We start from the raw sequence: 13,255 nt of genomic DNA on the forward strand, positions 1-13,255 counted from the left end.
ATAGTTAACCATTGAATACCGAGAACCAAGTCACATCCTTTGAGAGCTAAGACTAAGTACAATCTGCTGACCTTGTGCCTACTACTGTACAAATACCCTAAGTAGACATGATACCCCCATCAATAATAATGACTTGCAACCTAATAGAGAGTTCCACAGGAAGGTTTGACTATCGAGTCAACTTGGCATCCGGAATCCACTAGTATAATACATTGGAATTCCTTATTTGTACAACCACCCTCATGGTTCTTGGTCCTTGAGACCCTTGTAGGGCATGCAAAGACACAGTCAATGGTGTACAAGTCTCCTCCTCCTAGTCATTAGGCTCAAGTTGATCCGAACAGTCTTGATACTCATCAGATTGAAAACTCTTGACTTCACTTTCCACATCAGATTGAGGCTCTACAACCATCTGATACAATTGAGACTTAGCACATTTATGGCTAGGAGTGTACTTAACTGCACACCAAAAGCACAACCTCTTCTCTCTCCTATCTTCCATCTCACTTTGAGAAAGAGACTTAATAAGTCCCTTGTGACCACTTATAGCAGATATAGGTCCACCCTATCCTACAATAAATCCAATCGATGGCAGCATTTTAGGTGTAGAAAACAAGGTTAGGGGTTTGCTAGTACTTGACTAAAGGTACTTCTTTGATTGTTAGTTATGTAGCATAATATTGTCCACTTGTCAAGCAGCGAAGAAGCCCTCTACTAATGATATAGGCTTGAAGAGCTGCAAATATTGGTCCATGTCTCTCTGCAAGTTACTAAGAGCATAATTTTTAGGCAAATGTAATTAGTTCAACAAGCTTATAAAGGCAACACGGTATCATGGTACTAGTCAACAGTACCCTGTTGCTTGAGTGAAACTAGCTCTGCCATGGGGTCCAAAAATGAACTAGACCCAAATCTCTCTTTCAAGCCTTGTGCATATACATATTAGGTAAGTATATGAAGGCCCCCTATGAGCAAAAAAAAAATGGTGCCAATCTAAAGCCTTACCTTGACATGATCCAAGAAGACTCTTTCAGCCTCAAAGAATTGCTCCGTTTTCAACCACCAGCCCTTGAAGTCGGTCCATCAAAACGTGGTCAGTCAAACTTGAATGGCTTTGTTAGTGTCTCAATACTACTCATTCGTGAAGTAGCTCATGTGTAAATCAGCTTAGGTGCTGGAGAAACTGCCAAGGTGTCTTTAGGAGGGAACCTTGGTGGTGGTGTGCCTCGAATGCCTTTCCCTTTGTCTGGTGTTGACCCAAAAACTGCCATTAGATGGTTGGCCAAAATATCTCTCGAACAAAGATTGCAACTCACTATTAATCTCACCCTTGAACTCTTCTCTAATCTCTTTCAATTGTGTCTCAAACTTACCATCCATTTGAGAAAAATCAGTTTGAAGCTGGGCGATCACCTTCTGTAAGTGACCCATTTCTTTCTGCAATCGAGTGGTGATACCCTCATTAGTCATGAAGGATCAATGGCTATGATACCTTTGATACGAGCTTAAAAATTCCAAAAAAAAAAAAGCATAGAAAAGGAAAGAGAAAATCAAAGAGAGCAGAGAAATTTCAGGAGGTTGAGAATACTATTTTCATCCATAACTTCCTAACCCTTCGTCAACAACTTTAAAGGGATAAATAACAGTTTCAAATTAGTTTGACAACTAGTAGTGACAATTGTGTACATAATTCGCTTCATTTCAATTAAGAAACACGAATGCAAAACACACCGTTTCAATTCATTAAAACAGCATCGTTTCACTAGTCTAAACCTTGTAAAAAAATGCACGGTTTGAAGAAATAAAAATCAAAGTAACAAATAATACAAAAAATCAATTTCATGACCGTTGAAACTTTTCTTCCGTATTACATTTCAACAAATATTGATCATAATCCACTTAGATTTAAGCATAAAAAACATTTCGAAAGAAAGGAACAAAATTCAAAGCTTAGCTCAATTAGTTTGGATTCAAATATGAACATTTATACGAGTCCTTTGCTTATATCCCTAAATTACAATCTCTTTTGTAACCTAAAAGAAAAAAAGAAAAACTCATCGGTAGCAATTGTTGCCATCAAAAAATTCAAGAATGAAACACTAGGTGCCAAATATATTTAACAAAATCAATGAAAATATCAAAATACCCTTATCACTACAAAATTGGGGAAAATAAAAATCGAAGATATCACTTGTCAGACATTGGTTGTAGCCAATGTGAACCAATCATTCCTTGTCTTTCAATTTCATATACTTTAAAACAAATAATCTGTACCCTTAAAATGAGGAAATGGTGATATTGCATATCTCATATCTTCAAAAAGCCTCCAACTCTGGCGTCTGAAAATCATAGAAACTTTCGTCTCGAATCACAACTGTATTTGCGAAAAATGTGTTAAAACCAACAAAAGCAAAGAAAAAACTTGGGAAAACTTTAAAGTTAATGACATGCTATAAACAGGCAAACAACATAAAAATAGGCTCAGAGTTTTACGAGAATTTTCATTATGAACATGAGAAATGATGGTTGACGATAACAAATCAAAATGGACAGTTGCAATACATGTATGTAAATACGACATGTAGTTATTATTAGTGCTCAAATGCTCTCAACATGTCCATAACTAGAAAATAAATTATTCTAAACCACAAATCACCAAAATGAAAAAAAGCGTTCAGCATCCAGCCTACCAACATAAATATTAACATTTCATATTCTCGAAAATAGATCATTAACTTCATGGTATAGGTTGAAACTTACATCAGCAAATCCGTGTAGGAACGGAGGCAGAAGTCGGTAGTGTCCCTCAACTGAACCCGAGTCTTTTATCAGCAGGCTTAAGAATTTGGAAAGTGTTGAATATTGGCAATATCCCACATTAGGAAAAGATAGAAAGGGAGGGGGTTTGGTTTGTTATATATAGAACCCCTCCCCCTTTGGTTGTATCATCCCAAAATCTTCTCCTTTGTAATATTTCTAGAGGAAATATTAATTTGGTAGTGTCCGAGGACGTAAGCTAAATTGGCCGAACCTCGTTAAAACTCTGGTATTTTATTTCTTATTTGTTTGCTTTTATTTAATAGCTTTATGTTGGTTATATTTATTTAGTTATTATTGCTATAAATATCTAAGTGAGTTCTGTCTAGTTGTTGGGTTTTAAGCGGGACCATTTGTGACCCCTCCAATTTAACTGGGAATTTTCTTAGTATAATTATTGGCATAATAATTATCTAAATATTTCTGATAATATTGTTATTAATATTATCGTCGCTTCCGCAACAATTGGTATCCGAGCCAAGGTTTTGTAGTATGCTCTGTGTTTGCAGCTTAGTCTGATCTTACACATCAGAAACATTTCCTAAAGCTTGTGGGTATTCTGCATTTGGTGGCTATTAAGTAGAAGCTATGGCAAAAATGACAGAAGAAAAACCATCCATATCAACAACTTCCACTTCGTACATTTTGCCGAGGATTGGAACTGCAAATACGAGATTTGTAGTGGAAATTTTTGATGGAACAGGTCATTTCGGCATGTGGCAAAGTGAGCTTCTAGATGCCCTCTTTCAACAGGGTCTAGATATTGCCATTGAGGAAGAAAAACCAGAAGGGGTTGATGATAAAGAATGGAAGACCATCAACCGATTGGCATGTGGTACAATTCGATCATGTCTTTCCAGAGAGCAGAAGTATACATTCAGTAAAGAGACTTCTGCAAGTAAATTGTGGAAAGCATTGGAGGAGAAATTTCTGAAGAAGAACAGTCAAAATAAGTTACATATGAAGAAAAGACTGTTTCGTTTCAGTTATGTTCCTGGTACCACGATGAACGAGCACATTACCAATTTTAATCAGCTGGTGGCTGATTTGTTGAATTTGGATGTGACTTTTGAAGACGAAGACTTGGCGTTAATGTTGTTGGGATCGCTTCCTGAGGAGTTTGAGTACCTTGAAACTACTCTACTTCATGGAAAATCGGAAGTAACTTTCAATGAAGTAACTGCTGCATTGTATAGCTATGAACTACGCCGAAAGGATAAGTTGAAAGGTTCAGGTGAAGCAGCAGTGGAAGCATTGGTAACAAGAGGTCGTCAGCAAAGTCAGTCTAAGGGGAAGAGAAGAAAGTCCAAAGGTCGAGCTGTTGCCAAAGATGAATGTTCTTTTTGCAAAGAAAAAGGACATTGGAAGAAAGATTGTCCAAAATTGAAGAAAAAAGGGAAGACTCCGCAAGATGCAAATGTTGCAGAATGCAATAGTGAAGCAGAGTCAGACTTTTCTCTTAGTATGACATCTTCAACATTATATGCAGATGAGTGGATCATGGATTCTGGTTGTTCCTATCATATGTGTCCCATTCGGGAATGGTTCTTTGAATTTCAAAAACTAGATGAAGGGGTTGTTTACATGGGTAATGATAACACATGTAAAATAGCCGGGATAGGTTCAATTAAACTGAGGAGTCATGATGGATCTACTAGAATTTTGCGGGATGTACGATATGTCCCAAAGTTGAAGAAGAATCTCATCTCTTTGGGGTCGTTAGAATCTAAAGGCCTAGTTGTGACAATACGAGATGGAGTTCTTAAAGCAACTTCAGGAGCATTGGTGATGTTGAAAGGCATAAGAAAGAATAATCTGTATTACTACCAAGGTAGTACAGTGGTCGGGACAACAGCAGCAGCAATTACGAGTACCAAGAAGGACGCTGAGGCAACACAGCTGTGGCATATGCGTTTGGGCCATGCTGGTGAAAAATCCTTGCAAACTCTAGCCAAGCAAGGATTATTGAAAGGTACAAAGACTTGCAAACTTGAATTTTGCGAGCATTGTGTTCTGGGAAAACAACGAAGGGTGAAATTTGGCACTGGGATTCACAATACTAAAGGTATTCTGGATTATGTGCATTCTGATGTATGGGGACCGTCCAAGACTCCATCACTTGGAGGAAGACGTTATTTTGTCACCTTTATTGATGATTTTTCCAGACGAGTTTGGGTGTTCCCTATGAAGAACAAAGATGAGGTGCTTGAAGTTTTCCTTAAGTGGAAAACTAAAGTTGAAAATCAGACAGGAAGGAAGATTAAGGTTCTCCGATCAGACAACGGTGGAGAATATAAAAGCGATCCTTTCCTGAAGATATGCCAAGATTGTGGCATAGTAAGGCACTTCACCGTAGGTGGAACACCGCAACAGAATGGGGTGGCAGAGCGTATGAATCGAACGCTTGTGGAGAAAGTTCGATGTATGTTATCTAATGCTGGATTAGATAGAAAGTTTTGGGCTGAGGCTGTGACGTACGCTCAACATCTCATCAATCATTTGCCATCATCTGCTATAAATGGCAAGACTCCTTTGGAGAAATGGTATGGAAAACCTGCTACTGATTATGACACCTTGCGCATTTTTGGTTCTATTGCATATTATCATGTGAAAGAATCAAAGTTAGATCCAAGAGCAAAGAAGGCTCTATTCATGGGCTTCAATGCTGGTGTTAAGGGATATCGTTTGTGGTGTCTAGAGGCAAAGAAGACGATAATCAGTAGGGATGTTACCTTTCATGAATCTGCCATGTTGAATAAGGTAAATCCAGAAGGAGTGAGTAGTACTTCACAGCAGGTGGAGTGTACTCCGCAGCAGGTGGAGTTTGAGCAGAGTGTGGTAATTCCAGCAAAAGGTACCACTAGTGATTCTTCATTGGCAGATGCAGAGTCAGATGAGGAAGAGGTTTCTACCCAAGAACCTCAACAGCAATCAGAGCCAATTGCAGTCAGAAGGCAGAGACGAGAAATTCAGAAACCTGCTCGTTTCACTGACATGGTAGCTTATGCACTTCCAGTTGTTGATAATATTCCATCCACTTACACCGAAGCCATTCAGAGTTTAGAGAATAATAGATGGTTAGGTGCAATGGAAGAGGAAATGCAATCTCTAGAGAAAAACAAGACGTGGAAGCTGGCACAACTACCAAAAGGGAAGAAGGCGATTGGTTGCAAATTTGAAGACACTATTGAAGTTTGTGTTATGAGAAGATGTTCGAAGATGTGGAATATCGCCAAGGTGGAGATTTGTTGAATATTGGCAATATCCCACATTAGGAAAAGATAGAAAGGGAGGGGGTTTGGTTTGTTATATATAGAACCCCTCCCCCTTTGGTTGTATCATCCCAAAATCTTCTCCTTTGTAATATTTCTAGAGGAAATATTAATTTGGTAGTGTCCGAGGACGTAAGCTAAATTGGCCGAACCTCGTTAAAACTCTGGTATTTTATTTCTTATTTGTTTGCTTTTATTTAATAGCTTTATGTTGGTTATATTTATTTAGTTATTATTGCTATAAATATCTAAGTGAGTTCTGTCTAGTTGTTGGGTTTTAAGCGGGACCATTTGTGACCCCTCCAATTTAACTGGGAATTTTCTTAGTATAATTATTGGCATAATAATTATCTAAATATTTCTGATAATATTGTTATTAATATTATCGTCGCTTCCGCAACAGAAAGAACACATTAGGCTTTCATCAACACTCATCATTGCACCAGCATTATCAAATTCGCCACAGTAGTTGGGAGCGGAAAATATTGTAACAAGCTGTCTGTCAGCAAAGAACTCATAACCATCTTCAACAACCTGATGGGCACGGCAAATGAGGTCCAGATCATTTTTCACTAAGAAGTCAGAGACTCTATCTGGGCCAAATGTGAACGAGACTCCTCGATCACTCATGCCCCAGCCTTTGATATCCCTACCAGGATCTGACCAAAGTAAATCACAAAGCAAACCAGTATCAGGAACATCAGTTGGACGGGTTAAGGCCCTTATCTGATCCAAATTTGTTAGATCAGGGGAAAGGCCACCATGCATACACAAAATTTTGTCATCTATTAGAGCAGCCACGGGAAGACAGTTAAAACACTCGGTAAAGATTCTCCAAACTTTCACATTGAACCTTCGTTTGCATTCATCATAAAATCCATAAATCCGATTAATAGAAGCACATTCATGATTCCCTCGCAAAAGAAACAAGTTATCAGGATATTTGATCTTATAGGCCAGCAAAAGGCATATAGTTTCTAGACTCTGCTTGCCACGATCAACATAGTCCCCCAGGAATAAATAATTAACACTGGGAGGGAAACCCCCATACTCAAAAATACGCAGAAGATCAACATACTGCCCGTGAATGTCACCTGAAACAAGAAAAAAAAACAGCACAACACAAATTATTGAAACTTCTAAAAAAAAGACAATAAATTGTCAGAATTAAGAAGATAGTCATCCAGAACTACGGTCAAACTAGCATATGAAATATTGAGCTCTATTTCATGTTTCACTTTACCATTTTGATATAGTTTCCACCTATAGTTCAATTAAAACTATGAGGAGTTCCAGTATGTGAAACTAATAAGCAGCTTTACAATATTTGTTCTGGCTGCATTGCTTACCTATTCATATTCGAAACTACCAAGTTGCACCAAACAAGTACTATCTCATCAGTTTTTGGTGCTATGTAGGAAACAATCTTTTAAAGATAAGATAAAAATTAATTCAAAGATATGAGCATTGAGCAATCATTTAGTCCTATTTACTTATAATTGGAAGTTTTCACAACAGTATGAAGAATTCCTCAACATTGATTTTCATAAAAATTGGTTTAGCTTTCTAACAATACTTAAGAACTTTGAGGTTGCTCACGTAATCACCCAATAATAGTTTTCCCATAGAACCCCCATGTATATAACATAGAGAAATACAATGCAACAGACTGTAACAGAAAATATGTAAAGCTAATTTTGGAGGATATTTGCATTATTGCATAGACTTGACAATCTCCAAAACAAATAATTTATGTGCAAATACGACCAAAATGATTTTTATACCATGGTTGGAGAGAGAATCAGCTCATAAATGTTATAAGGTGCTTGCTTACAATTAGTTATTTTAACTCAATTAAAGGGCATGAATTAATAAAACCTGGAAAATATCATGTTTATGGTATAAATCTTTTCCCTCCCAACAAAAGTGATTATTCCTGCAGAACACACATTCACATAACTTTTCTTTTCTTAACCTCATAATTGCCGAAGTCTAAGACAAACATTTCTACTAATAAATGGTTTCTACTTTAACATTCAACAAATCTTAGAGTAGTCATTGAGGATTAACATAATCCTGCCTTCCCCATCCATTGCTCTTCAATAGCTAACCTTTCTCAACCTCAGAGACTTCCCTGCCTACACAAGGCATCCTCGAGTAACTAAGATAAAAAGAAGCAAACCAAGTTTAAAGATCCTCATACCTAGACCGTAGCTGCCCTCTCTTCCTCCTATGGCATTAAATTCCAGAGAAAAGCCAAAACAAGGATGCAATGCACCAAGAAGGTGATAAGTTCGCACCATCCATATCTCTCATCTAATTCAGATTATTTTCATGGCAGAGTTGATTAATAGCTACTTCCATTTTACATCAATCAGCAAGCAGGCTAAGAAACAAATCATACCAAGAACAACATAAAAAAGTAAATAATTTTCAGTTAATGCAATTTAAATAAGAAATCGAGTATTATCTCAATGCAGCTCCTAAGCACTTACATAACCATTCAGGAACACACACACATTTCCTTAATTCCTTCAAATGCATTCAACTTTTCCCTTAATAACATTTCTTCAAAGTTTTCAACTTTTCCCTCAACCAGTCAAAATTAGGAACACCCAAATCCTAAAACTAAAATACCCAAAGAACCAAAACATGAATTTCCACCATTTTTCAAATAGAAAATCCAAAAAAGAAAATATGAATTAAAAAGCTAATATATATTGAGAAAAGAACATAAAGGCGTACCACATATCTTAATGGGAGCTTCAAGTTCAAGAAGAGTTGGCTGTTGAATAAATATCTCCCTTGCAACAGTGCAAAGCTGACGGATCTCACCTTCCATCAGCTGCACTTGCTTGCCCCCTGTCCTTTCCTGCTTAAACTCCAATAAACGACATATTATATTATCCAAAACGGCAGGGTCCATTGTAACAGATCCCATAATCTGAGAAAAATAATAATAAAGAAATCTCTCCAAAAAAGTAATAATTTTTTTTCTTTGTTTTTCTGTTCTGGGTTTTTCAACTTCGTTTCATTTTCTGGTGTTATTTGAAAAAGAAGGGGCGGGGAAGAATGTGGCCTGGCTTGCGTGTGGGGATTAATAAAATTAATACTAGAGAAGAAAAATTAAAAGAAAAGTGGCGGTGAATGCAACTCCGGAACGGCGGAGAAGCCTAATTTCTGTATATAACTAATAAGTATTAAACTTCGTCGGAGTCGATGATATAAGGCTTGGTAAATAGCCCATTGATGGTTATAAATTTTCAAAAGAACCCCTATTTGTTTCCCTAATATTAGGGTAATATTATATTTACCATAATATGTGATAATTGCGAAATTAAATAGTGTAAGTTAACTGAACTTATAAATATTCAAATTTTGAAGTAATATTTTTTATTTATAAAATCAAATAAATCGGTTTTACCCTTATCATTAAAATGCGGCAAATTCTCACTTAGGGTGGGTTTAGGGCGGCGGTACGATACGGTGCAGTGCGTTTAGCTTACTTTTTATCTCACATTACTGTATTCTTACAATATCTAATTTCACTGTCACAATTGTTTTTACACTAAACGCAGATAAACGCACCGCAAATCCAAACTCACCCTTAACTCACTTTGGCCAACTTACTTGTTTTACCGTTATCATTAACATGTTTTCAACCGCCCATTATATTAGCAATTTATTATAAAATATTATAGTTTTAAAAATTACCATTAGCTGATTTATCCCTTCAAAGGATTAATCATTGAAATTAGTGGGATATTTTAATTACTATAAAAAAAATTATTTTAAAAAATAAACATCAAATTTAAAATTATGATTTAATACGTAATTGTATACATAAATTTTAACTTAATTCAATATTATAAATTATTAACACAATTATTGATATAATATAAATTTATATTTATATATTGCATATATAAATAATTATATTTATCTAGTATAAAAATAAATTAATGTATTTATTTTTTTTAAATGTCTGTGATTAAATCAAAATTAAAGTTTTAAATATACATTTGAACTACAATTAGAGTTTCACATGTATCATTGCACTAAATTAAAGTTCATGTATACAATTGCACATTAAATCAAAGTTCACGTATAATTTTGAGATTTATCCCTTTAAAAAATATTGTAAGTTTTAGATTATTTAAAAGGATAAGTTACGCATTTGATCACTTAATTTTTATAATTTTTTCTATTTTGGGTATCAAAAATAAAAAGTTTGTAATATGGGCAGTATTGTTACAAAGTTTTCTCATTTTAGTCACCTGTCGTTAATTTATCATTACATACATTTATTTTAATCACCTAACTTTAATAATTTCTCATTTTGCAAACTCATTTTATCTTTTTTATTTGTTTTGAAAAAAAAAATTTCATAAAAGAGACAAATTTGGGTAAGAAAAATAGTTTTCTTTTTAATTCCCTTTATTTTTTTTTCCTTTTTAGAATTAATTTCATTTTTCTAATTTTTTTCCTTTTATCTTTTAAAATTCTTTTATTATTTTTAGTTTTTTTCAATAAAAGAAAAAAATCAGGATTTTTCTAGGTTTTTATAGAGAAAAACCTTAGTTTGTACATGGAATTGAGTTATAAATGAAAAACTTGAGTTCCATCTCAGGAGTTGAACAATTTAATTCCCTAAAAAACTTAATTTTTTGGGGAAAAGATTAGTTCTAAAAAATAAAATGAGTGATCAAAGTGAAATTTATTAAAGTTGAGTGATTAAAATGAGTGTATGTAATAACAAATTAATGATGGATGACTAAAATGGTAAAAGTATATAACAACAATACTCATATTGTAAACTTTTTTACTTTTGATGTCTAAAATGAAAATTTATAAAAGTTAGGTGTGTGTAGTAATACTCTGTTTAAAAAGATAAGGTAATTTTTTGGCACATAATTTTTCCCCTAAAAGTAGCCCCCTACACGGCGATTCCAAAATAGAAAAAAAAAACTTTTTTCCTAAAATAGCCATGTTGGGAGCAATTTTAGACCCTTTACCAACAGTCAATAAAAGCATTCGTTGGAAAAAATAAATCAAATTTTTTAAAAAAAATTATCTTGCTCTTCTCTCTTCAGTCCATCAAACCCCAATCTCCAACAACATCAAGCCACGTAACATTTTAATAAATTTTTTTTCTGAAATCTCCATGTTAAGTGGTGGTTTGAGACTTCGAAATTTCAAAATTGAGTATAAAATTATGAAAATACCTCAACGCATGCTATATAATTTTTTTTCCATTGCTCTCGTGGAAATTTTCTCACAGTTTCTATTATTTGTAAGCTACTCTCCCTTTTGCCAAAATAAGATTTCTTTTCTTAGTTGTACTTTTTTAAAATTATTTCTTTAATTTAGTAATTTGCACTATCATTTTTATCAAAAAAGTCGGCGTGGATAATGTTATTATTATATTGTTTTTGTTATTTTTCTGAATGTGCAGGTTGATTTAAGAAGATTAACCCTAAATTCAATGTTGTAGTTCATTACAATGGACAAGTTCACTATATTGAAAACGGTGTTGTATTTAATTCAAGACGCTCGATAAACACAACGTTGATTAAGAACATCAAAATAAAAGAATTGATGGCAAAAATTAGTAGGAAAACTGTCGGTCATTGTGGGAAGGTAGTGTCCACTCTATTTTATAGACTTTTTACATATTCGATGAATTAGCTGAAGATGATGATGTTGAAACTATGATCGCAACACATTCCTCATCCGGGAATGTAGTGAAGCTTTATGCACAGTTGAGTGTTGTTGAGTAAGGGAAAACGTTACCCGGTATTCCACCTTCATCCAGTCTTGTTGTAGATATGTTTGGAGCATTATATCTTCAATGTGATCCTGCTAATATATGCCAGTATACTGCACTTGTTAGAGGACGATCTTATGTACACAAGTTGGAATTTTATTTGAATTTAAGTCTAAAATATCCATACCAGTTTTATTTGAATTTAAGTCTAAAATATCCATACCAGTATGCAACACCATCAACATCCACACCTCCTCCATATGAAGATCCATTTTCCTACATTAAAAAGGGAACTTCCATGATGATACAACCTTCAGTATCCAAGTTCACATCAGGTTATATTGAAGAAGAGGAAGAGGAGAGGGATACTGACACAAACACGATTGAATTTAGTGATCCAGACCATGATGAAGAAGTGGAAGCCGCCGAACAAGAATATTTGCGTCGATGCAGACTTCCCTGCCATAAGTGCATTACTGGATCTTCCACCAAATGAACCTTATGTTGTTCCAATAGGGTCGGAAGCGTGTAAATTATTGTACTAAAAAATCACACAAAGTTCAATTCCCAGGGAAGAGAGGTGGATCACAAGGATCTCTTAAATACCAAGTCTTTCCTTAGTCAGAATATTCCTTCTAACGTAATTTAATAGCACAATTAAATACTACTATTATACCCTCAAATATTGAAAGAAAAATAGGACAAAAAGAACATAAGAGTTTTAACGAGGTTCGGTAAATTATACCTACGTCCTCGGGCACTAACACCAGACGATAACTTTACTATCTCCAAAATATTACAAACAAATAGAATTCCTTAAGAATTCTCAAATGGGAGAAGAGAGAAAACTAAAAGAGAAAGATTGGTTGGGATGAATTGAAATGAGAAATGAGAAGGCCTATTTATAGTTGAGGTTCAAGGACCAAACAATAAATAGCCCATTATCTCAAGGACCAAAAAAAATTATCCCTTGCCACTTTTTCAAAGTTGGTGGTTGTCATTATTGATTGTCTCCCATTAATGTTAATGGCAACCATTATTAATTGTCTTCCATTAATGTTAACAATCTCCACCTTGAAGATTTGATTAGGATAATCACATCTTCACACACTTCCTTTAACTCCCCAAATTCGATAAAGCTATCTTTTGTAGTGCCTACAAATGCGCTCTCGAGCGCCATACACCTGAAGGTGCTCAAATTCTTAGGATGTTAATCAAGTTCAAACAATGATTAAACTTGATTGTTGTTACCACCTTGGTCATCATATCTGCGGGATTATCTGCTGTCGGAATCTTCTGAAGTAGAATTTTTCCTTTTTTAAAGACTTCCCGCACAAAGGGATATCTTACGTCGATATGCTTGGTTCTTGAATGATAGACTTGATTTTTCGCTAAATGA

General features: G+C 34.9%; 1 protein-coding gene across 3 annotated transcripts; it reads right to left on the minus strand.

The window, feature by feature from the left end:
• Positions 1–2,084: 2,084 nt before the first annotated feature.
• LOC107950242 (serine/threonine-protein phosphatase PP1 isozyme 2) lies at positions 2,085–9,320 on the minus strand. Of its 3 annotated transcripts, XM_041108057.1 has the most exons (4): positions 8,835–9,318; positions 6,496–7,183; positions 2,761–2,852; positions 2,085–2,374 (listed from the first exon to the last, which is right to left on the minus strand). In XM_041108057.1, exons 1-3 carry the CDS (start codon positions 9,028–9,030, stop codon positions 2,807–2,809), a joined length of 930 nt encoding a protein of 309 aa, XP_040963991.1. In that variant the 5' UTR covers positions 9,031–9,318; the 3' UTR covers positions 2,085–2,374; positions 2,761–2,806. The 3 variants fall into 3 exon arrangements, with proteins under 3 accessions (XP_040963991.1, XP_040963986.1, XP_040963993.1); XM_041108052.1 differs by lacking the exons at positions 2,085–2,374; positions 2,761–2,852 and having other exon boundaries at positions 6,437–7,183; positions 8,835–9,320; XM_041108059.1 differs by lacking the exons at positions 2,085–2,374; positions 2,761–2,852; positions 8,835–9,318 and adding an exon at positions 8,293–8,782 and having other exon boundaries at positions 6,437–7,183.
• Between the last annotated feature and the right edge of the window lie 3,935 nt (positions 9,321–13,255).

The sequence above is a fragment of the Gossypium hirsutum genome, chromosome A03, assembly GCF_007990345.1.
Source record: "Gossypium hirsutum isolate 1008001.06 chromosome A03, Gossypium_hirsutum_v2.1, whole genome shotgun sequence".
Lineage (NCBI taxonomy): Eukaryota > Viridiplantae > Streptophyta > Magnoliopsida > Malvales > Malvaceae > Gossypium > Gossypium hirsutum.